Below are 25,196 nucleotides of genomic sequence, written 5' to 3' on the forward strand. Positions count from 1 at the left end.
AATGGGTTACGCCCCCTCTTTTATTCTTTTTTTCTTTACTCTTTAATAACGCATATCTGCCATCTTATTATAGTATCATATGTCACTATCATATAGAGCAGTACATACGAGTGTATCTGTCTGTCTACCATCGGCATGCAGCCATTTAATTTTCTTCCAACACTCGTGTTGATAGAGTTGTGGCATAACTAGATCTGCTTTCCTACTCTCTATCACGTGAGAAGAGCTGAATTCTTTCTTGATGTGTCTGGGTCCTAGTCAATCCAACCTGCTTAAACCGTGGATCGGATTGCATGTTAATAAGCCAGCTTGCGTAGTGGATTTTGATGGATTTTAGGTTCGACTCACTGCAAGAGCTTGACGGGTCTGGATGCCAGTAGTCCAACGGTCATTAAAAACTAGACATAAGGGGAAGAAAGTGATTAAGTTTGGCTAAAAAGTGATTAATAGATGATGTAAATCTTTAACCCCCAAAACACTAATCAAGTAAGTGCATGTAGCTTTAGAATAAAAAGTGAATTGCTTTAACTTCAATGTGTTTTCTAATAGTAAAAATGTTAAAATTGTTCTTAAATTATATAAAAGTTAAAAATATCTAATTTTATCTTTAATTTAAATGATTAATTTCAATTGCCATTTTTAAAATTATAATGTGGGAAATTTGGATTTTTTTTATTTTTTTGATTTTGTGAATGAAGTATAAGAATAAACTAATGTGCATTATTGGGTATGAGGAGCTGTTAGAGAAGACAAAAGAGAGGGATTGGAAGGGTGAGTGGGTCAAGCAAATGGATTGTGGAGATGGTGGCTTTGGAAGGTTTTTCCACTTGTGATATTTAATGATGATACCTTGGAATTCTCAATTAGGGATATCATTATCAAAATGGAATTTGATATTTTATTAATATTTGATTAATCTCTTAAATCCTTATTATTTTCTTTTAGGCTATTTATTCCAATTAATTTAATTCCCTACAAGATATAGGATTGCCTTGTCCACCCTAGCTTTTGCTAGTGTTCAAAGCAATCATGTACCCATAAACCATTTGCCTTCTACATGCCACAATGGTGTTTGTTTTATATTGCCACTTGTCAGCAAATGTTAGACTAATTAGTAATTAAGCATGTTTAATTAAAGTTATAAAATTTGATTATGGATTAGGTTGACCAAATGCATTTATTTCCATTAAGTAATAAATACACAAATATATTTTTCTTTTTAATTTACATTAATTAATAATGCTTATTTACCAACTCCACTCTCACATCTAATGTCATTCCATTTTAATTGCCATTATAGTAAAACAATAAATAGAATTATTATAATTTAAAAATAAAAAGTGAATAATAATTTTGAGATAATAAAAAAAATAAATAAAAATTATAAGATAGAGAAAATAATTTAATTTATAAAAAATAAATATTTGATTTAAATTTTAAAGGTCAGAATTTTATTGAAGTCTACCATTTAATTTTTTATATTATAAGTATTTATAGTGAAAATTCTTTAACTTTTGAATTTTTTTTTTCTTTGATACCGACTCTATCTCTCAAAAATTTTCAAAATTGGTAGTATATGGAATTGAAGAGAATTCCAAAATTATATAAGATGAATTCAAAATTTTTATATCAAGATGATTTCATGATTGAGACAATTGATTTCATATTAAATTAAAGAGAAATTAATAAGAAATGAGAGCACAATTCCAAAATTGATAGTATATTTAGAATTTAATAATAAATTAGAAATATATTCTTCTCCCAAATTAGGTTTTTTTTTTGAACTATTTAGTCAAAAAAACTTCTTATCAGTATAATCTAGAATGCAATATAGGTATGAAGAAATTGTGAAAAACATAAATTTTTTGTACATGACTTTGTCTAAGTTTGAATTGAAAAAAAAAAAAAACTTTTAATATTTTAAGATTTAATGAGTCAAAATCTATTTGATTTACTTTTTAAATTTAAAATATTTATTTAATATATTTTAATAATTTAAAGATTCTAAATTTAGAACTCTAATATCCTGTCTCTTTATAAAAAAATAGAATTGAAAAATCAATTCAACAAAATCTAAAGATTTATATGACCATATATATATTTTTTTATTATACAATTGTAAAATTTTATTAAAAGCACAGCGGATAAAAATTTTAGCTACAAATGAAATAAAGAAACTAAGCCTACACAAAGTTAGCTCAGCTCACTGCTTAATGGAATAAAAACTCATTTTAATAGTACAGTGCAAATCCAAACCCTTTCTCCGTTACTATCACACTTTTATTTTAATAGTCAAAATTAACTATTTGTCTAATTTTTCTTTTTTTTTAAAATAAAGGTGTTCGCTGATAGCACCAAAAATTCTATTAAGAATGAATTATGTTCCAACCAAAATCTTCAACCTCACATGTAGATTTTACAATAATTTAATTTAATTTATTTATTTTTATATTGACAATTAAAAATTGTTTTTGATTCAAAAATTTTATTTTAAAAAGTTAAATATCTATTCATTTAAATTTGTTTTCCAAAATGACTTTTTCAAAACTAAGTTTGAAAAATTAAAAAAAAATTATTATCAAGACTTTATATCTTTTAAATTAATTAATTAAATAATTCTAAATTTAAAATTATTCAATTAAAAGGCATCTGCTAATGTGAAAATATAATTTTTAGTCTTTTTATTAAATAAACATTAATAATTTAATTATTTTAGGTTTGATCAAAATTATTAAATATTATATTTAAAAAATATAATCAAAATTGTAATAATAATTATTACAAATATTTAAAATAAAAATAAAAATAATTTGAGATTTATTAAAAAATTAAAAAAATTTAATTTTATAAAATATATGATGTTTTAATTAATTAAGTAAAACGAAATGGAGATTAAATAATCTTTTGATAAAGTGAATAATTTATTTTAAAAATAATTTAAATGAATTTTAGTAATTATATAGAATTTTAATTTTTTAAAAATAATATTTTAAGTTAAAAAATTAAGTAATGTTTTATTTTAAATTTAATAATTGATAATAAAAGATAAATGAATTTTTTATGAATTTTTACTTTGAAAGGAATTAATATTTTTATAAAATTCGCCCAAAATTAAAATGGGGAGAGAATTGAGGGATTAGTGAGGAAACTTCGTGTTTGAGTAAATGACGCTTGCCTTCAGTAAAGGATGAGAAAAATGCCAGATGTCAGCCAATCCTTGCTTTCATTAACTCACGCCCACCAGATCGAACGGTCATTATGGCACGCTTTCCCAGCTGAGTAGAGGAGCTGTGCCTCTTTGACTTTTCGATCATTACCATAATTTATTGCCTTCTTTTAATTTTATCCTTTCCATTTCCACTCGATCTTCTTTTACCACGCTCCTCTAGCGCGTCATTATAGCTACCTGATGCCTCCAGTTGAGTTTTTTAATTAAAAAAAAAAAACTCTTTCTGTGTAATAATTTTACACATATTTAAATTTAAATTTCAATTCGAATTTTAATAATTTTAGTATATGTTTTATTCAATTCTCAAGTAATTTCGATTTTAGTTTTAGTTATATTTCAATTCTAATTTTCAATTTTTGTTTAAATCTTAACTTTATTAACTCGGTTCCAAATTTTACTTTCAAATTTAATAATTTTATCAAATTTAATGTTTATAGCTAATTATATAGTAGAGAAATCTATATCTTTTGTAAGACTTTTCTATATTTCTTTTTCCCTTCTGCTAATAATTTATAAATTATTTTTAAATATTACTTAAATAAAAGAATTTTTACACATTTATTCTTTATTTTAAAATAATTCATTATAAAAAAATTTAAATACATATATATAGTCGTATGATTTAAATTCTTTAGAATAATATTTTTAAGTTAAAACGTATTGAATTAATTTATTTTGAATAAAAAATTAATAAAAAAAAACAACTAAAACTCCAATCATTTTCAAGACCGAAATCAAAATCAGAACCACACGCTCTTATTAAAGCCCGCAACCTTAGTCAACGTCTAACGCAGTTTCTACGCGCACTAAAAGCAGACCCCATTTTTCATTTCTTTTTGGTTTTTGTCCTTTTTAATTCCAAAAACAAAACATCAAACTATTTCTAATTTCAACCCCAGCACACCAAAAGTCAGCGTCTCTCTCCCCATCTACTTCTCCCTCTCCCTCTTCTTCTTCTTCTTCTTATTCTTTCTTCTCATTCTCTTAAGCTTCCTTATCTCTAAACTGAAAGTGATTTCAGTTGTCTTATATTTCTCTTTAGAGTTGGAGGTTGTATAAATTTATTTTATTATTTTTATTATTATTTTTTTATTCTTGGTTTGATGGGTAATGGGATTGGGAAACTCACTGTCTGTTTCACGGGAGCCGGAGAAGCTCGCCGGAGACAGGATATATCGATGTTTATATCAGACCCTTTTGACGAGGGCCTCGGTCACTCCTTCTGCTACGTCCGGCCAGACCCTATACGGCTTTCCTGCTCCAAAGTCCATTCCGAGGAAACGAATACCTTCCGCACTATCTCCGGCGCCTCCGTGAGTGCTAACACATCGACGCCGCTATCAACGGCATTTGTAGATCCTTATGTGTATAATTCTATGGACAGAGCTGCGGCTTTTGAGAGCTCAACTTCTTTTGCTTCAATTCCTCTGCAACCAATCCCGAGAAATCTCATCGGTTCCATCAATTCGGGTCCTTTGACAGGGATGACGGGTCTTATTCCGGGTTCGGGTCCACTGGAGAGGGGATTCATGTCGGGTCCAATTGAGAGGGGATTTATGTCGGGTCCGTTGGATCGTGGGTTGTTCTCGGGTCCTCTTGAGAGAGGCGGTTCTGATCAGTTTCAGAGGAGCTTCTCTCATGCGAGTTTCCCTTTCAAACCCAGATCGGCAAAGAGGAAACTGATTCGAGTTCTTCAAAGAGCCATATCCAAAACCTTATCTCGTGGGCAGAACTCGATGGTGACTCCGATCAAAGGCGTTATTAGAGAGCCAGATTGGATTCTGAATCCAGAGAAGCAGCACAATGAGAATTTGACTGTGAGTAGCATTAATTTGAGTAATGATGGTAGTTTAGAGGATGATGATTCTTTTGAGAGCCAAACTCTTCAATGGGCACAAGGGAGAGCAGGGGAGGATCGTGTACATGTTGTTGTTTCAGAGGAACACGAATGGGTTTTTGTTGGGATTTATGACGGATTCAATGGCCCAGATGCGACTGATTATCTTTCCTCCAATCTCTACTCTGCTGTTCATAAGGAGCTCAAGGGATTGTTGTGGGATGATAAGTTTGAGTCTGCTACAATCTCTGCCCCTGCTTCCTCCCCTGTTGGATCACAAGGTACTAATTCAACTTTAGAAACTGTGTTGCAAAGTAGTCAAAGAAATGATGAGTGTTCGCGGTGCTTGGACCAAGAGAATCATCCATGTACTAGTCATAATGCAAGTTTTGATTCCAATTCCAATAGAAAAAGGAAGTCCAGAGGCAAGTATAAAGGTGCTGCAAAGAAATGGGAGGAGAATCAGATGAGATGGAAGTGTGAATGGGATAGAGAAAGAATAGAGCTTGATGAGAGATTAAAGAAGCAATTGAATCGATCTGGGTCTGACAATGGAGCTATAAATCATGCAGGAGTGTTAAAGGCTCTGTCCCAGGCTTTGAAGAAAACAGAGGAGGCATATTTGGATATTGCTGATAAGATGCTAATGGAGAATCCAGAGTTGGCTTTGATGGGTTCGTGTGTGCTTGTGATGTTAATGAAGGGAGAAGATGTGTATGTGATGAATGTGGGTGACAGTCGAGCAGTATTAGCTCAAAAAGCCGATCCTGATTACAGGCTGGGTAAGAGCAGGCAGGACTTGGAGAGAATAAATGAGGAAACATTATATGATCTTGAAACTTATGAATGTGAAAGAACTAATTCAATATCCACTTTGACTGCCTTTCAGCTTAGTGTTGATCATAGCACCAATTTGGAAGAGGTATAATTTAAGCTTGCACTTTATGGTGAAAAAACTTTTGAAACATTTCAATATATCTGTTTTCTTTCTTTTTTGCATTGATTTGAGCTTTATCTGAATTTGTTTCAGGAAGTTCAAAGGATAAAATCAGAGCATCTTGATGATGCTTGTGCTGTGGTGAACCAGCGTGTGAAAGGTTCTTTGAAAGTTACTAGAGCTTTTGGTGCAGGTTTTCTCAAGCAGGTAATTCTACGGCCTAGGCTCTCAAGTTTCTTTTTGTTGATACAAGACATGAAGATCAGTATTGTGTAATTTCCTCTGAATTTAATAATTTCATTATCCATCAGCAACATATAACCCTCCTTACCTTTGCAAGAAGATAAATATCTGGTTGAAATACTGAACAAGATCTTTATAATATCTTACAAATTCAATTAAAACAAGAGTGACTTATGTCAGAAATGGAAATTTTGACTGATTCTATGATGCCTATGCTTATTATTCTTAATTAAAGCATTGATTAAGGAAATGGGAACACAGAGGAGTATTCATTAGGGGAGTGATGAGTGATGGCAATTTCCTGTTATCAACAAAAAAGAAAGAAAAATGACTCGTATCTTTGATTTAATGTCAGAACTAAAGCACAACATACATTTGAAAGTTGTAAGCTCCCCGTATCCTGCACCATCTTTAATTGTGAAAATGCTATTGATGGTCAATTACCATATCTATTATCAATTTGTGCTAGAATGTTATTACCTCCCAGGAGGATGATAGAAATATTTTTTGCAAATGCTGGTGTTAAGTGTCTGCTTTTTTGATTCAAGACGAGAGAAATTTTTCTTTGTGCCATTTCTTACTGTTGATTTCTCACCTGCAGCCCAAATGGAACAATGCAATTCTGGAGACATTCAGAATAGATTACATTGGCAATTCCCCATACATAAATTGTTTACCATATCTCTGCCACCATAGACTAGGCCCAAAAGACAGATTTCTGATACTTTCCTCTGACGGGCTTTATCAATACTTTACAAACGAAGAAGCTATCAACGAAGTCGAACTTTTCATAGCATTGCAACCTGAAGGGGATCCAGCACAGCATCTGATTGAGGAAGTTCTCTTCCGTGCAGCAAACAAAGCTGGTACTGTATAAATATCAATATATTGCTTCAGATAGAAATGTCTGCAAATAAATGCGCTAAACTTGGTTGTAATGAATTGCAGGTATGGATTTTTATGAGTTGCTTGAAATACCACAGGGTGATCGACGGCGATATCACGATGATATTTCCATAATCGTTATTTCTTTAGAGGGGAGGATATGGAGATCATGTGTATAAGTAGTTTAAACCACAGATAGAAGATATAGAGCTCTCCCCCCACAAAAAAAAGGTCAGGCATTTCCTTTTTGCCATTTTCTTTTTTCCTGGTCACCTCTGCAACAACAACTAAGCTCCTGGAAATATGAGCATCTGAGAAACTTCAGCAATGTAGTGGGCGATGAGGAGTGTAAAGTTTTAAAAAAGCAGCTTTTTGTTGATTATAAACTGTGATAGAAAATTATTGTAATTCTAAATTAATAAATGGCCTTCCTTTTGAAAAGGGTTTTGTTCCATATTATCTCTACTTTCACTTTGAGTGCCTTTTTAACTACTATGGCGTTGGCAACAATTCCTATCTCAGCATCTGCAACCTTTTTTTTTTTTTTTTTCCCTTCTTTTTAGTGGCATTAATATTATGCTGTGAGAGAACAGATAGGCATATGTGTTCTGTAGCCTTGTACCTTTTTGAGTTTAATAAGGATGCATTGGCTACCTAAAAGCTAAGAGGCACTATGGAGATACACCAACCAGTTCTGATGGCAATATATATATATTTTATAAAAAATTTACTGTTTAGTCCAATGTTATATAAAATTTCATTAACGGAGTTTAAAAAATATATTAAAACGTTTTAAAAATTTACTAATTAATTATTTCATTAATTTTATTCATTACAACTATTAAGAAGTTTTCTTTTCACTAAAATAGATTTTTTTGGACTTCACAGACTTCAAATCATAAAATCTCTCCTCCAACTGCTAACCACTCTGAAAAATGGAGAGTAAATGCACAGCACCTCTCTTCTATAATTATAACCTCTCATTTTCTCATTCATTTCAAACCAACACTGCTTTCCTTAGAAAGGAAAAACTTCTCTGGAATTGGGAAACTATCCCTACCCACTTCAATGTCTCTGGGAATTATGGCCACATTACTCCTTTCCTCTCATAATATTTGTGCATAAATTAAAAAATAATAATTATTTTAATTAATTTATATTATTAAAAAATAAATAATCCACCTCCTCTTTTAGTTCTTACATTAAATATTTAGATGTAAATTTTTATATTTATTATATGTATTTTTATTAATTATATAAATATTTTTTATGAATATTTAATTTAATAGTTATTAAAGTCCTTAAATTTATATCAGATTTAAACTCTTTCATAATTTCACATATGTTAAAAAATTATAGTTAATATAGTTAAACAAATAAATTTTATATTTTTTTAACCCTTCACCTATATTCCTCAAATACTAATTTTTTTTAAAGTAATAAAGTTTTTTTTTCAATATATATTAAATAAGAATAAATTAAAACAAATTAATAAATAAAATATATCAAAAAATAAAAAAATAGTTTATGATTTTAGATAAATATAAAAAAGTAAGCTTATATTTATAAGGCAGGTGGAGTATTTATCATTAAAATTGCAATTTCTATCCTAATAAATTATTTAATTTTATTTAAATGTTTTACTTTTCAATTTTTTAAATCAAAATTGAATTAAAAGTTTATAATTTAAATTTAATTGCAATCAAAATCAAAATTATAAAAAATGTAACCACAACGGCTAAAGCGGACCGGAATAATAAAAAAATCAAAATTATTTTTAAATCGTAATAAAATCGGATTGGTATCAATTCGGCTGTAAATTGAATTGAATCGCCGGAATCGACCCTTAGTCAGGTCTAAATTCGAGTTCCCATAATCTAAATCCCCTTAAAAAAATATATTTTTATTATTTTGAGTTTGATGAAATAAACTTTATTACCAAATGAATAATTATTTAATTAACAAACGAAAAAAAAAATTCTATAATAATATCTAATGTAAGAGATATATGGGCTGTTGGGCCGACAGATTGGACCACAGCCCAATGATCTGATATAGGCCCAATTACAATTGTTGATGAATAACCATTTCCAAAGATTATAATGGTATAATTCTCAAAACTTGAATTCTTTTTCAAAATTTTCTATAATTTGCCTACTTGTCTATAAAATTGTGTTAGATGTTTTTTTTTTCTATTATATCATTATAAAATATAAAACTATTAAAGGTTGCTTTTATACCTTAGAAAAATAAATAAACTAAATTCTTGTTCTTCTTCTTATTATTATTACTTTTAAAAATATGGGTTTGTTTTAGATTAGAAAATTTTAAATTTAAATTATAATTAAATGAATATTTTATTTTTTATTTAAAAAAAAAGAAGAGAAAAGCTTGGATGATGCTTAGTTGATGTAGATTGAATTTGATAGTAATGGTTTGGGTCTCAATGGAGCTTTACCTCTTATAGATGGAGCCATGCCTATTTGACTTCTTCAAATGAAATTATAACAGATACAAAAATAAAAATAAGGAATTATTTTAATTATATATATACATATGAGGTCAGCCTGATCGTCTTGAAAATCAATTGTCAAATTTTCCCAGAGATATCTCAATTGTCTATTTAATAATGTTGAATTTAATGATAGAGAGTTCTGCCATATATATATTATTCATTTATTTTTTAATACCTCATATATTTTAAATAATTAAAAATTTAATAAAAAATTCATGCAATTATAATTTAATGATAGAATAATATATTTTATTACCGATTCCGTTACACTTTAAAATCATGAGTTTTTGTACTACTCAAAACTAAAAGAGAAGGTGAATTGCTTATAATTATTGTATCTTAAGCTATTATTATAATTTTTATAATGTGCATTTTATAAATATTAGAGAGTTTCAATAAAATTTTAAGTGGAAAAAATATATTGAATTTCACACCGATTTAAAATAAGAATAATGTATTTTTTATAAATATTTTAATCACTTCTTTTCTTGGAGTATTTTAGTAAAATTCTGAGCGTGAATAAATAAGTTACAGGTTATATGTATAAATTTCATGAAAAATTCTGTCAGTTTTTCTGATTATATCCATCTCTATAATTTGGGTTGGGTGTGACAAGTTAAATTTCACATAAATTTAGAATAAGTGTGACCCGACTCAAAAAAAAAAAAATCACACCACAAGCCAATTAAGAGAAGTATTGTTGCATGCAACTATCACTATTTGCTCGTGTTGATGGGAGTGAGCAAACAAGTAGCAACATCATTTCCATGCGTAAAGTCTAATGAAGGATACGCAAAGGAACGCTTACATAAGACTATGGCGGAGGGACAGATCCGAGTTGAATCTGAAGCTAGTAGTCAAGCATATGGTGGGTTAGAGATCCAAATAGAAACATTAAGAAACTGAAGGAGAGACAGTGCTCAAGGTGGTTTCATTCTCTTATAACTTTTAGGAGACTAAAGCCAAGCCGGTGGTATCAGTAATGTCCTGAAATACTATTTTCCAGCACCTCAAATCTTTTAAATTATTAAAAATATTTTTATTTTTATTAAAAAATTAATTAATAAAATTTCTTACTTTCCAATTAAATTGTTACAACCAAAGCTGGATAGTTTTTAAAGAGTTGATTCTGGTATAAAAGAAAAGGACAAAATGAATGCCGACCTCCCAAAATGAAGTGGGGTGAACGTACAAAACAAACATTGACGAGAGGAAGTTGGAATATTTGCAGACTGCTGCCCCCACGTTGCTATTATTATTATTTGAAAAAATTATTTTTTAATCTTTAAAATATAATATAATTAATAAATTTATACCATTACTTTTTAAGTTAAATACTTTCATTTTTATATTTAATTTTATTAAAATTTAAAATCTCTCCAAAAAAAAAATTTCTATTAATCGAATAATTTTCATTTTATAAAAATATATACATATAATTTTAAAAATATTTTTATCAATAATAAAATAAAAAATTATTATTTAATTTTTATAATAAGAAAAAATTTATTATTTAATTTTTTAATTTTAAAAAATATATTAAAATATCTTTAATATTTTAAAAAGTTTATTGTGTTAATTTTTCTATTAATTTTATTATTAAATATTTTATTATTTAGTTTTTATAGTTTAAAAAAGATTATTAATTAAAATTTTAAATTATTAAAAAATTTACTAATTAATCCCTTTATATTAAGAGTATTTTATTTTTTTTTATAATACTTAACGACTAAAATTAATGAAAAGACTAACTAGTAAATTTTTTAAAATATCAGAGATATTTTAATAAATTTTTTAAATGGCGAGCAATGATGAATGATGAACGGTATCATAAAAATAATTTTTATTGAATTTTAATTTTTTATTTTTAATAATTTAAATTTTATATATTTTAATTTTTAATATCTTTACTAAATTTAAATTTTAAAATTATTAAAATTTTTATTTGTTTGGGAATTGCCTTTGAAATTTTCTTTTTTAAATTTGATAAAATTAAATTTTAAAAACTAAAATATTGAATTCGAAAAATAAAATAACAAATTTATTAATATTTAAAAATGAAAATTTATTTTTTTCTTTAATTTTTTGAGTGAGAGACTTATAAATTTATAAAAATTAAATTTTAAAAACTAAAATATTGGATTATAAAACGGATAGTCTAGTCATTTTTTCTATCAATATTTGTAATAAAGACAACTTTAATTTTGATGAAATTAAATCAATTGGGACAAAAATTCATACTAAAAAGTAATTTCTCTTATTATTTTCTTTGAAGCTGTGCCTATTAATACATAGAATGTCTTGAAATTGTTTGTATTAATTTATAAAATCATGAGATTAATTAAAGTGATTTATAATTTAGCTTTTATATATTATTATTATTATTATTAAAAAATTTATTAAAATATTTTTATTTTTTTATTAATGAAATAATTTTTTCATACAATTCTGTTTGTTTTTATTGTTGAAAATATAATAAAATATTTTTTTTTATTTTTAAGAAAAATAAATTATTTCATAAACAGATAAAGAAAATAAAAATATTTTAATAAAATTTTAAAACTATAAAATTAATTTATTAATAATCACAAAATTTAAAAATTAAATAATAAATCTCTCGATTAATTATTTATATACTTATAAAATTTTTCAGAACTTATAAATTTGGATTATATATATTAAATAAATTAAATTATTTTTATATTTATATATATTAAATTTATAAATTAATTTAATTAAATAAATTATTATATTAAACTAATTTAATTTTAAAATTCTATAACATATTTTAATTAATATATTCTTTGATAATTTAATAATAAATTTACTAATAAAATATTTATTATCAAATATTTTAATGGTATATTTACCATTTATGAATATTTTATTTAAATATATAATTATTTAAAATTTTAAAAAGTTATAAGTTAAATTGAATAAACTAAGGTAAACAACATCTTGTGCACGCATAAGACTATATGGTAAAGGTTTTTCCTCCAAATAATTAATTTTATGTGAATTAAAAAATATATAAGTAATATTTTAAAAATAATTTAATAAGAGGCCGTAAAATGATTTATAAAAATATGTAAAATTAATAAAAGTTATTTTTTCAATATAATAATGTATTTAAAAACTAATAAATTATCATTTAAAAAAATAAGTCTATTTTTACGAAATAGAAGAATATTATATAATTATTATTATTATTGCAACTTAAATATAATTTTTTTAAAGTTTTAAAATAATTTTAATATTATTAAATTAGTAAAATTTTTAAATATGCCATATTTATGATTTGTAAAGTATGAAAAATTTTAGATTTAAATTTAAAGACTTTATTAATGTTAATTAAAATTTCTAAATATCAAGACAGATTATAAGGGAAAAAATATTTTTAAAAAATAATTTCTTTTAGAAAAAATTTTCTAATAAATAAATTATTTTCTCTTGTTTAGATATAATTTTAAAAATAAAAATATTAATAAATTTATATAGATAATAATATTAATAAAATTTATAAAGTGCATAAAGTTACTTTATATTTTTTAAAAAAAGTCATTCTCAATAAAAAATTTAAAAAATGAAAAAAGTCATTCTCTAATTATTTCAAATGTTAAAAAAATAAAAATATTTTTTTTCACAAAAATCAAAAGATTAAAACAAAACAAAACAAAACAAAACAAAACAAAAATGATCGTGCTTCCACGACATTTCTGCAAGCTTCATGATAACACAACGTGTACTACAACTTCTAAGACTGGAACTAGCAGAACCATATTGGAATTAGCAAAAGGAAAATTCAAATTCAAACTTGGGAAATGGCCGGCACTTCTCTCTGAGCTATATTCCATAGTAATACTGTATGGATGTTGACTTCGCATCCATTCTTTAAAATCCTTTCATTTATCGCTCTATCAAACAAAACTGAAAAAAGAAAATTTTCCCATTTCTTGTATCAATTCTTGTTGAATTCTTCGCTCTCAGCTTATGTCACCGTCCCACAAATTAATAAATTTTCCTCTCCAATTTTTTTTTTTTTTTTTTAATTTAAAATCCTTGCTTGAACCTTTCTTTCCATTTTCTTATTATTTTGAACTCATTTGATGGAGGGTAGTTGTTGTACTGGTCAGAACTTGATTTGCTTTGTGGATTAGTTGGGCTATTTGCTTACGTAAATTGAAACACTCTGCTTGGACATATTGATTACTGGATTTTCTATTTTGCTTTGAGTTCCTCAATCTTCAATCTAAATCATGTCTATCTTGAGCAAAAATAATACCAGTAGCAACATGGGTACGGCTTCTTTTCACGAGTTCAAGAAGCAAGCTTCTTTCTTCCTCAAGGAAAAGTTCAAGAGTGCTAGATTGGCTCTCACAGATGTCACTCCTGCACAACTGTGAGTTCTTCGATTTCCTTCTTTTTTTGCTGATTTAATGGTTTAAAGAAGTTATTTCAAGGGTTTGATTTGATATTTATGTATTTGGATTTTGAGATTGGAATGAATCTGATATGGTTGGTTTTTTTATCTGGGTTTTGCTTGATTATTCAAAAGGCTGACTGAAGAAGCTACAGATGGGAATCCATGGGCACCAGACACACGTACTCTTGGATCTATTTCAAGGGCTGCTTTTGAAGTTGATGATTACTGGAGAATTGTGGAGATTCTGCACAAGAGGTTTGCTATTAAACCCTTTAATCTCTTCCCAGGACTTGAATACATTTGCATTTGCTTATGTATATATGTTGTTTGTATGACTTTTAAATTTCTTTTTATGTAAATAATCAGGTTTCTGAGATTTGAAAGGAAAAAATGGAGAGTTTCTTACAATTCCCTCTTTGTGCTTGAACACTTGTTGTCTCATGGGCCAGAGAGTGTGGCTGGAGAGTTTCAGACTGATAAAGATGTTATTAAGGAGTTGGAAAGCTTTCAGTATATAGATGAGAAGGGGTCTGATTCTTTATTCTCTTCAGTGATATTTTTCTTCTGATGTTTTTTGGGAGCTTAAATGTTATTTCTATTATGTTTTGTTATGACAAGACAAAACAATTTGTTTCAGATTCAACTGGGGGCTTGCTGTTAGGAAGAAATCAGAAAGAATAGTGAAACTACTTGAGAAAGAAAATCTTCTCAAAGAAGAGAGGGAGAGGGCCAGGAAGCTGACAAGAGGAATTCAAGGATTTGGTAGCTTCTGCCACAGGTCTTCTTCATCACAAGGAGTTCTACAGGAACAATCACATGAAACATTTGCAAGAAGCAACTCACAGTTTAACCATCATGATGATTCTCCTGAAAATCAGCTCTTTTCAAATGGAGAAAATTTGATAAAAAAAGATGAAACATCCAAGAAGAGCACTGAGTATGCAACTTCCGAACCCGTCAACAAAGTTCAGAATTCGAATTCTGCTGATAATTTCAGCAATAACTGGATGCTTGAGAAAGCTGAAACAAGTTTCAAAGAGAATATGGCTCCTAAAAAGGAAGATTTACACAGATGGAATCACACAGGGGAGAATAATCCACTCTTGGATAGCAGAAGAGATGAAGCAAGGATCATAGAAGAAGATCATCCCTTTAGTGCTACTGAGAAGGAAACTAGTGCTTCTCTTCTTTCAGCAAGAGAAGGAATCTTACAAGAAGGCTAGAATTTAAGATTTCATTGAAGTAGATACTGCATCTGCTGAATTCACAGTTGCATCTTAGCAGATGCTAAGGTTTGTTGTTGCTATAATATTTGTCCTCCACAGAAGAGTCAAGCAGCATTTAAGTCATGCTGTGATAATGTATGCTGAGATATGTTTGTTTACCACTCTATGAATCTCCAGTCAAAACTGTTATGATTGAGATATTCCTGTTTCAAAAGGAACATAATGATCAAGAAATAAGATTCATACAATTACAGCAAAAGGATTCCACAGCCAGAAAGGGTTTGCTTCAAGGATTTGCATTGCATACAACATCCCCACATACAGAGGCTCAGAGCATTCATAAAATGCAGACGAATTGCAAATAACATAGCATTCATAAAATGTTACAGAAATTGCTGCCAGTTATCCATTTTATTTGCAAAGATGCATTTGGGCATAGCCTAAAATTTGCATCTGTACGTGATCAGAAACACAATAGCTATGTAGTACACACATCCATGAATCAATGGAATTCTAAGAATTGCATAGCCAATCTTGAATTGCAAGACGCACTGCATGGTTGGGAGTAAGATGCAAGTGACTCAACTTCAAATTAGTCATTGGAGAAGTTTCACGGCCATTTTCCAACCATCCACGTATAGCTTCACCTTCGTAAGTGAAACCATCAGCTGCCACCTGAGGATCATGCATTATTTCCTGAAAGAAATCATTAGATGTGTAAGCCACATAGTGAAAAAATAATGACACCTCGACCGCAACTAGAGAAAACCATCCTTGTTCCATGGCAATCACAGTAAGAACAAGTGAAAGATAATTATCCTTGAGACAAGTTAAAAGGACCTATAATCAAATCTTATAAATGCCATGCCTTTCGCAGATGGTGACTGAGAAAGTGATAAATTAAGCAGCACAGGAGGAAAAAAATCTGTGTTTCCAAGCATATGGTACAATCAAGTTAAAATCAATTTAACAAATGAATTTGTGTCATCTACGTACGCGAAGGATGGGACACAAGAAGAAAGATGGCACTGGCCGCTCTTCTGAAACATGCAACAGTTCCAATTCCCTCACTAGAGCAGGTGTCAACTCAGGTCTCTCCCTGCTGCTCAATTCACAAAACTGCAGACCCAAGTCCACCAATCTTTTTGCAACAAGTGTCGGCCATTCTCCAGCTGAAGGATCCAAAATTGTGGATAATTTCCCACATGACATTGCTCTTCTTACGTCGCCTACCAACCCAATAGGAGGCCTTCCAGTCAGTAGCTGTAGAGTGATCACCCCAAATGAATAGATATCAGACTTGGTTGTCAGAATTCCTACTCTTTGGAACTCTGGATCTGTATATGGAAATGTTCCCTTTGGCTCAGTGCCCCTACGAAAACTCGGGCAATAAAAAGTATCATCTGTTACCAGCCTGCAAATTCCAAACTCACATATTTTGCAGCCAAGTTCATAATCAAGTAGGATATTTTCTGGTTTCAGATCACCATGGACAATTTTTTCAGGTTTAGAAGAGTGCAAGAAGCAAAGTGCACTTGAGATTTCTGCTATAATCCGTGCTCGTACTTTCCATGTCAATGGAGAAATGTTGTTTTTCCTGAAGAGGCAGTCATGGAGGCTCCCATTGGGTAAGTACTCGTATACAAGAGACCATGCTTCTGGGCATGCCCCAAGCAAAGTCACCAGATGAGGATGTTGTAATTTGCCAAGAACTTGAACCTGCATTAACAAATAATCGAGTCTCCTTTAGATATACTATGAGAGATAAGAGGCAGTAGGCAATTCAATACATTTTATAGATATAGGTATAAAACGTTACAGGGTCCAACAAGCACTTGTTAGATACGAAAAAAATCAATAGAGAATATCTTCTTCCTTGAATCCTTCCAGGAAACCTAAAGCTCTTGACAGTAGTTATGCTATTTAGATTTCGAGAGGGCACATAACTGACCTCTTTTTGAAATGATGACTGCCCTTGCATGTTATTTGGATGCAGCTTCTTTATAGCAACAGTTCTACCTAGCATTTCACCTTTGTAAACATAACCATATCCTCCCTGCCCCAGTTTGAAGCTTTCAGAGAAATTGCATGTTGCAGTTTGCAAATCAGATAATGTAAATTCTGCCAACTCAGGCAACTCTTCAACAAACCCAAGCAGCCCATTACAGTTTGGCGCTCCAGCTTGCCTATGATTTTTCCATCGCTCAAGCCAATGTGCAGCTTCCATTTTTTGCCGTCGGATCCTCTGCTTTTCCTGCCATAGAGATGCAATGGAAGTTTGAATGAGTTTTAATTCTCCAGCAGCTTCATCCCTCCTACGATTTGCTTCTTGCACACGACTGTCTAGAAGAGCAACATTTCTCATTGTCCTTTGTAGCTCTTTAGTTATTTCTCCTTTCTCTTCCAAGAGTTTTTCTTGTTCCTCTATTGTATTCCTTAGAGCATTCTCAGCTCCTTTTCTTTGTTTAACTTCATTTGTATAGGCAGAATCAAAGATTTTGAGCTGCAGAGAACAAGGAATCAGGCTTCTAACTAGGAAGATAGAATAACAAGATATTTGAAAGTCAACTACAGGACATGGCCAGCAAACCATATTTCCATAATCAGTAAAAATGTTGCTCAATCATTAGCTAGGTAGGCAAATCTCCTAAACTTAATAATTCCAAATAAGTCCGCACAAGAATTGCTAGAGCTGATTAGAAAAGCAACATATGAAACATATGTAGAAAAACAAGATAAACACCTTGTAATTCATATTTTTAAGTAATGCTTCAACTAGTTGACAAAAGACAAAGAAAGATAAAATTGAAACACTATAACAATTCAAAACAAAAATCGCAATGAATATTCCAAGTTTTCCCTTTATTTATTCTTTACTTTCTTCTTCTATCCCTTAAATATGATATGATGTGAAGGCATAAATGAGTTAAACCTTAGCACCTGATTATTAACAAAGCATAAGGAAAACAAAGTGAATTATCATCATTAATGCTGTGACATAGTAGATCCTACGAGCAACTACACGAAATCAAGTGAGATGCTCAAATCATTTTACCTTGCTCATAGCTTCCAATGTTTGGAATTCCAATTTTTTGCGCTTCAAAAGTTCTTCAAATGCTTCATGCCTCGATGATTTTGCTTCTATCCTTACTTCTTCCATCTTACAACATAAGCTGTCCTCCTCAACCTTCGACTCAGAATCTGAAGACACTCTTCTTTCTGTAGATGTGCCAGAGCAGCTACTACTTCTAGGACTACATGAACTCTGGATAGAGTGGATAAAACATGTATTTGTAGAACCAGATCTAGCACGCAACATTGGCACTTCTGCACAGGTTGATTCACTTTGAACCCAATGGCTGATTCGGGCACAAGTTAAATCTTTAGCAGAAGTAGACCGAACATATTCTGGACGAAATGGTGATGCATTCTTACTTAACCGAAGGGACAGAGACCTTACAATCTCTGAACTTGCACCCCCTGCATTACCACATGATGGTAAAAGACTGGATCTTTCAGAAGCTTCTCTCGTCCACACATGTTTCCCCTTCTTAATGAACCATATTTCACTGAATAAGGGAGAATTTTTAGCAACATAACTTGCTTTATTGGAACTCTTTTTCACCTTCATGCAACTGTATTGGGCCATTTGCATTGCACACCAAAAAGTAAATAAATAAGCAAATGAACTTGCTCTAAATCTCTACATTTAATCAAAAAGAGCACAACTAGCAGAAAACAGTTTAGATTTTTGAATATGTGTGACAGTATCAAACAAAATAAGGCCATAACAGAAGATGCTATTCTGCCGACATATTTTTGCTAAAGAGGCAATTTAATAATTACATATCCAACTTGCACTCATGCATAAAAAATAAGCAGAGTCTTCAATAGTCAATAACAAACAAAGTCTTGTATATATTATCATCGGATGAGATAATATTATCCATTACGCAATCAAACAAAATAAGCATCAAAAGAAGAAAAAGAAATCATACAGATAATCCAGAAACTTAACCGTCATGCATGCTTAGATGATTCAGATCATATGGTTGGTTTTATTGGATTATTAACGGAATGAAAGAATTGAAAACCATTACATTTTGGGTACAGCCCCCATAACAAGCATCCTAACACCATGTCTGTTTACCAACTCTACTATTCCCTTCTGAACTTGGTCACAATCAGTCGTAACTATACTTGCTTTAACCTGCAAAGTAACCATAATCCATGAGAATTTTAGATGACTCCAGCAAAACCACAAATTCTGGGAAAAATACAACTTCCTTGATATAGAATTGAATGTGTAATTATTAGGCCCAAATGTGGGAAAAACAGATGACAACTACTAAAAAGATCAAAGCTGTGTTCTTTGCAAACTACCAAAAAGAAGAATCATTCAACCAAAATGCCTGTAACCAAATGGGAAAAGTTCATAAACCAAATATAATAAAATCAGAATCACGGATTTTATCCCTTTGGAAATAACTGAACCTAGCTTAGCCCCAGATTAGTCAGGCTCAACTGAATGGATTCTTGGTCTCCATTTATTTCTGTTTAGGACCAGAATTAATACTCGAACTCTATGATCATTAGGACCCACTCATGAACAAGATGAGACTAATATATAGTGAACCTCCTACCTACACAACCTCTCCCCTTCACCCATATTAGAGATGCACTATCCCAAAAACCAGCATCAAATTAGAAACCAACACAGTTACTGCTCCAGAAGGATCCTCTACAAGCTAAGTAAATTATTATTGAATTTACTATCATTCACTAGGGTAGAGGAATGACAAGGCTGAAAATTTTCAGCACCATCATTCAATAAGAGAAAGGAATGTGCTGTTGTGACATGCTGATCACATAAAGATTATTTACAATGCAATATTGAATTTGTTTTTCCTTGTGTATATATATATATATGTTAAGACAATCAAGGAAAATAACTGGCTAATATTAAACAGCATCCGATTTAAAAACATAAACTGCAGAAGGAGAGAAGATATTTGGGAGAAAAAGCCACCTTAGCTCTACGACAAATGGCCAAGTAGATTTCTAAAAGCTTCTTTGACTGTTCCCTCTCATGCCTTCTATGTGCTGAAACTACTTCAGCATTTGCTTGACTTGCTGGTAGTTTTCCCACTGTATTAAATGTTAAAATTTTAATAATACTCGGAAAAAATTAAGGGAAAAATAAAATAATACAATTTTTGTTGCCTAGAAATATAAGATAACAGAAATCTAAACCCCAACATTCAGAAAACTAAGACATTGTTAAACCTTGAAAGAAGATATAAGAAACTACAATCTCTCTCTCTCTCTCTCTCTCTCTTTTCTTTTTCTTTCTCTTTTTTCATGTAGAGGATTTCTTTGTTATTATAGGAAATAGGAGTTCAAGGAAAAACAAGCTCAATTCTACAACTAGGAAATGCAACAAACATTTCCAAATCCAAATAAACGCGAAAAAAATAAGAAGCATAATTAGTAGTTCAATGAAGCTGAGAGAGAGAGAGAGAGAGTTACGGAGAGTTGGTATCAGAGGAGAAGGTTGGTGAACATGAAGGATACAAATATCTCTTCCCCCAAAGCGTTTAAAGCTCCAGTGAAGCAAACCCACAGTTTTCTCAACAGATTTTCCCACAGCCACATACACGTTCTCACCACTGCTACCACTGACACAACCACCTCCTTCAACAATATCTGGCAACTGGGAATTCACCGTCCGGTTAAACCCAACTCGGAAAACTCCCGGAGAAGAAAACCCAGAAAGGGATTCACGGGAGGGATCGTGAAGAGGTGGGTGCGCGGGATTCAGAAGCTCCATAAATGAAGGAAAGACAGAGAGGGGGTTCTGGAGAGCTGTGGCAGCTACGAGCTTTGAATTGGCAACTTAGAATGATACTGTGGGTTTTGTTTGCGTTGTGCACTTGTAGTATTCGTAGTTTGCGGGAAGAAAGTATCAGAATCAGTGGAAACTGAAAATTTTCTTTCCTTTCGTTTTCTGTTTAAGCGTTTGTTTCGAGGAAAAGTGAAGAGGAGAGGCTGTGGAGTCAATTCAGTAGACTTTCCAGGTTGACTTTAGAGAAGACAGACATGATATGCTTGGAATTGAAAGCACTTTGGAAAATACAAACCGAAATTCAAGGGAAAGAAAGGAACTGTGCCAAACAATTATGTATCTTCTATACAAATTATGCATCACCTTTTTTTTATTTTTTCAAAAAAAATCTACCTAATAATCTTTAATTCAAATACTAAAATCATCTTTCAAACTAATTCTAATCCTAATCATAATTAAAATTAAGTAAACAATAGAGATTGACTTGTATAATGAAATTGACAGTAGCTAAAATGAAATTTTAAAATATATAATTATTAATTAAATTAAAATTACCCTCTAATCCATTATTATACCTAATCCTCCATTACAACAACCCATTTGACTCTTCAAGCTTGAATTTTTTTTTTTTTCCTTTTTTAAGATGATTAAGTACAGAGCCATAGCCTTTGACAGGTAACAAATTTTGGGGTCACCTTGCAATTGGGACAAATATCTTATCTCAATTCTTAATAAATATTTTTGACACGACCCTCTAAATTATATTTAAAAATATCAAATAAGTTCAATTAGATTAAATAGAATATACTTTACGCTTAAAATTATAATAAGTAATGATTTTATTTGATATTTTAATAATAATTTAGAAATAATTTTAAATTAAAAGTTAAAAATTTAGTATATTTAGCTTCTCACTTCTAGTAGCCTTTTAACCAAATATCTTTCCACGTGAAATTCCATCAATTTCTCCGATAAGTAAAATCAAAATGTGTATTTTCAATTATCATATACACAGTATTAAAGAATTCATAGTAATATTGTGAGATACTGATTACATATCCGCACTATAAGAAATTTGTAGAAGTATATAATAGTTAATTAAAAATTATTAAATAATTTAAGTTAATTATTATAGATAAATTAAAAAATAAATTTAAAAATTAATTATTTTGATTAATTTAAGTTATACGGTTAATATCTACAAATTTTTTATATTATTGATATGAAATCAGTATTTTATAATTATCTCTCATGATAGATGAGTCGATGGTAGAAATTATTAAACTTTTATGATAGTTGATATTTAAAATTATTATTTTTAGATCATTTCATGGGATTCTTAGTAATAAACCCATTTAGATAGTTTCATTTATTTCATTTTGCGGGAATAATGGACAAGTAGGTTTAGAGAATTGGTTTGCTTGTGATAAAAGTGCCTAGCGAGTGTTTGATGAAATGATTAATAGAGATACTATACTTAATTATTTGTTTACTCTTATTATTTTGAGTTTTTGATAGAGGATGAGAGGAAATATAAAGGAGGAACGATGATCTTGACTGATGGTGTTTAAGGAAATCATTGCCCTTTGATTGGCATAAAAATTAAAAAAGTAAAGATGAGCGAAAATAAGAGGGACCAAGAATGATAAGACAACTTAGTTGGGAAGAATTTTTTTTTTTTTTTTCGCCAAAAGGCAAATGAGATTCATTGAGCCAAGACTGAGCAGAAGTTACAGTCCTAAAAAGCCTAAAGAAGAGAGGTTACTGAAGCCCAAAACTGTTCCTAAGAAAAGCACAAACTCAAGGCCCATTACAGCAAAACTCTAGGGATAGATGGAAGAAGAGAAATTGTCGTCATTGTTGCCCTTCAACATTGCTGAAATTAGATGAGAATAGCTATCTCCTTTATTTAACTAGAAAACCACCACTAAAGAGCAATAGGAAAGAAGAGTAGGTAAACAAGGACAACCAAACATCAACTCAACTCCCCTTCCGAAATAGAAAGCATTGAGCTTCATAACCCCTCAAAGTAGATATCACCCAACAAAAATTCTTATAAGAACATGTCACCAGCAAGGGCCTGAAAAAAGAACCACTTTTGAAAAAATAGATCTAAGGTTGAAGAAGCTGAGTCAGATCAAAGGCAATAAAAAATAAAATTATTATTCTGTTTATAATTCAAATATTATTGCTAATAATTAAAATAATTAAAAGTATTTTAGAAAATTCTATTATTTTTCCTTCTCATATGCATAAACTATAGTTAACTAAATTTGAAATTATCATTTAAACAATGTTTAAAAATAAAAATAAAATTATTTAATTATACTCTTAATTTTAAAAAATATTAATTTTTTTATGTTTGATTTGAATATAGTTAAGAAAAATAATCATTGCATGTACATATAGGTTTCGTAATATTTAAGAAAATAAATTAATTTAATTCATGAAATTTAATTAGTTTTTGAAATAAAAGTGGATATACTAATAATTTCTCTTCCAATTATTAGTATATAATTTCATTTTTATTTGGAATCTAATTAATATGAAATGAAATTATCATGTTTCAATTCTTACATTATGAATCTAATTTATATAATATTCATTTCTTAATTTATTTTTATTAGGAATTTAATTAATCTTTTTTTAAAATTTTAAATAAGTAATTGGTTTTTTATTTTTCTTCTTTAATTAATATAATGACATATAATTTTATTATATTTTTATTTTTATTAGGAATCCAATTAATATGAATTCTTTTTGTCATTTATGATGTTGACTGTATTTCTTTACAATTTTAATTTAATAAATTAATATTTAATTAATTAGATAATAACTCATTTATTTTAGTTGTAAATGATAAAATTTTAATTTGCAATATATTAAATTTTTATGAGTATTATACTTTTTTTTTATTTTTTACAAAATCAAATAAAAAAATTGTTGTTATTTTTAATATTTTCATAGAATTTGATATATTTAGTTGCATAGTTAAATATGTTTTTTTATTAAAAAAATATATAAAAAATTGATTAAAAATAATTTAAATACAAGTAAAATTAAAGTTCATCTAGATTTTATGATTAATTTAAATAATAAAATTTAAAATAAATTTATTTATCAACAAATTATTAAAAATAAATTGAAGAACATGAGAGAAATCACATTGCCAAAACAATAAGAAACCACAAATTTTCTACCTTGAAAAGAACATGTAAATGCGAATTAAGTCGGAAATATATTCTTGATGTCTTAAAAAGGAAGATAAGAATCTCTACAATCGAATAGATACACCTTTTCTAAAATATAGACAAGTGGTTTTAAAATTATTATCGCTATCTCGAAAAAAAAAGATATATGAGAATAAAAATTCCTTAACAACCTCCTTCCACCGATATACGCAATCAAAAAAAGTACACACATATTGAAGGTTAACCTACACAACTAAAAAAAGAAATAAAGAAAAACATAACAAATAAAACAAGATCGAAAAGCAAACTCTCCCTCACATTAAACACCAATTGTCTTTGATCAACGAAAGGAAAATATAATAAAAGAACTATTTACAACCACACCCATAAAAAAGATAAAAAAGAGAGTAGAAACTAACGGCTGAGCAAGATGAGCAGAGACAATTTTATTTAAGAATGACAGGAGTGAGCAGAGACAATTTTATTTAGTAGGAACAAGAGTGACCGTGAAAAAATAAACACTCTCTCTTTTAGAGAAAAATCTCTTTTTCTAGAAACTAGAAACTGATTTTTTTTTTTTTCTAATTTAACTATTGGCGTAATTCCTAAGAAATAGAATGCTCAAATCTTTTACCTCCCTTATATTTTTTACTATTTCTTTATTTGTATATGTAAGCAGTTTTTATCCGTAGCTGGCAGAGAGGAGGCTTCACTTCGTCTAGAGGTGTATAGTTTTGTTAAATTTTGTACATCTAAGTTTGTCTTGATGAGTTTATATATATATATTCCACCAAGAATGGGTTATAAGAATCTGGACCAAGACAATACAATTAGATTGAGAAAAAAAAAAATTACAGTCCAAAAA

The 25,196-nt window shown here is 29.4% G+C and overlaps 3 protein-coding genes across 4 annotated transcripts; 2 read left to right on the plus strand and 1 right to left on the minus strand.

Annotated features, from left to right (window-relative positions):
* The first annotated feature begins 4,111 nt into the window (after positions 1–4,111).
* On the plus strand, positions 4,112–7,585 carry LOC110626789 (probable protein phosphatase 2C 4). Of its 2 annotated transcripts, XM_021772878.2 has the most exons (4): positions 4,113–5,988; positions 6,097–6,210; positions 6,848–7,112; positions 7,195–7,585. In XM_021772878.2, the coding sequence occupies exons 1-4, from the start codon at positions 4,333–4,335 to the stop codon at positions 7,308–7,310; spliced, it is 2,151 nt and encodes a 716-aa protein (XP_021628570.1). In that variant the 5' UTR covers positions 4,113–4,332; the 3' UTR covers positions 7,311–7,585. The 2 variants fall into 2 exon arrangements, with proteins under 2 accessions (XP_043817976.1, XP_021628570.1); XM_043962041.1 differs by lacking the exon at positions 6,097–6,210 and having other exon boundaries at positions 4,112–5,988.
* Positions 7,586–13,503: 5,918 nt separating this feature from the next.
* Positions 13,504–15,491, plus strand: LOC110626537 (epsin-3). Its single transcript, XM_021772501.2, has 4 exons — positions 13,504–14,045; positions 14,202–14,324; positions 14,436–14,597; positions 14,707–15,491. The coding sequence occupies exons 1-4, from the start codon at positions 13,903–13,905 to the stop codon at positions 15,290–15,292; spliced, it is 1,014 nt and encodes a 337-aa protein (XP_021628193.1). The 5' UTR covers positions 13,504–13,902; the 3' UTR covers positions 15,293–15,491.
* Positions 15,492–15,631: 140 nt separating this feature from the next.
* On the minus strand, positions 15,632–21,276 carry LOC110626536 (U-box domain-containing protein 33). Its single transcript, XM_021772500.2, has 7 exons — positions 20,825–21,276; positions 20,325–20,443; positions 19,396–19,505; positions 18,351–18,930; positions 17,247–17,798; positions 16,292–17,014; positions 15,632–15,991 (listed from the first exon to the last, which is right to left on the minus strand). Exons 1-7 carry the CDS (start codon positions 21,123–21,125, stop codon positions 15,809–15,811), a joined length of 2,568 nt encoding a protein of 855 aa, XP_021628192.1. The 5' UTR covers positions 21,126–21,276; the 3' UTR covers positions 15,632–15,808.
* Positions 21,277–25,196: the final 3,920 nt, after the last annotated feature.

Source organism: Manihot esculenta, chromosome 11 (assembly GCF_001659605.2).
Source record: "Manihot esculenta cultivar AM560-2 chromosome 11, M.esculenta_v8, whole genome shotgun sequence".
NCBI lineage: Eukaryota > Viridiplantae > Streptophyta > Magnoliopsida > Malpighiales > Euphorbiaceae > Manihot > Manihot esculenta.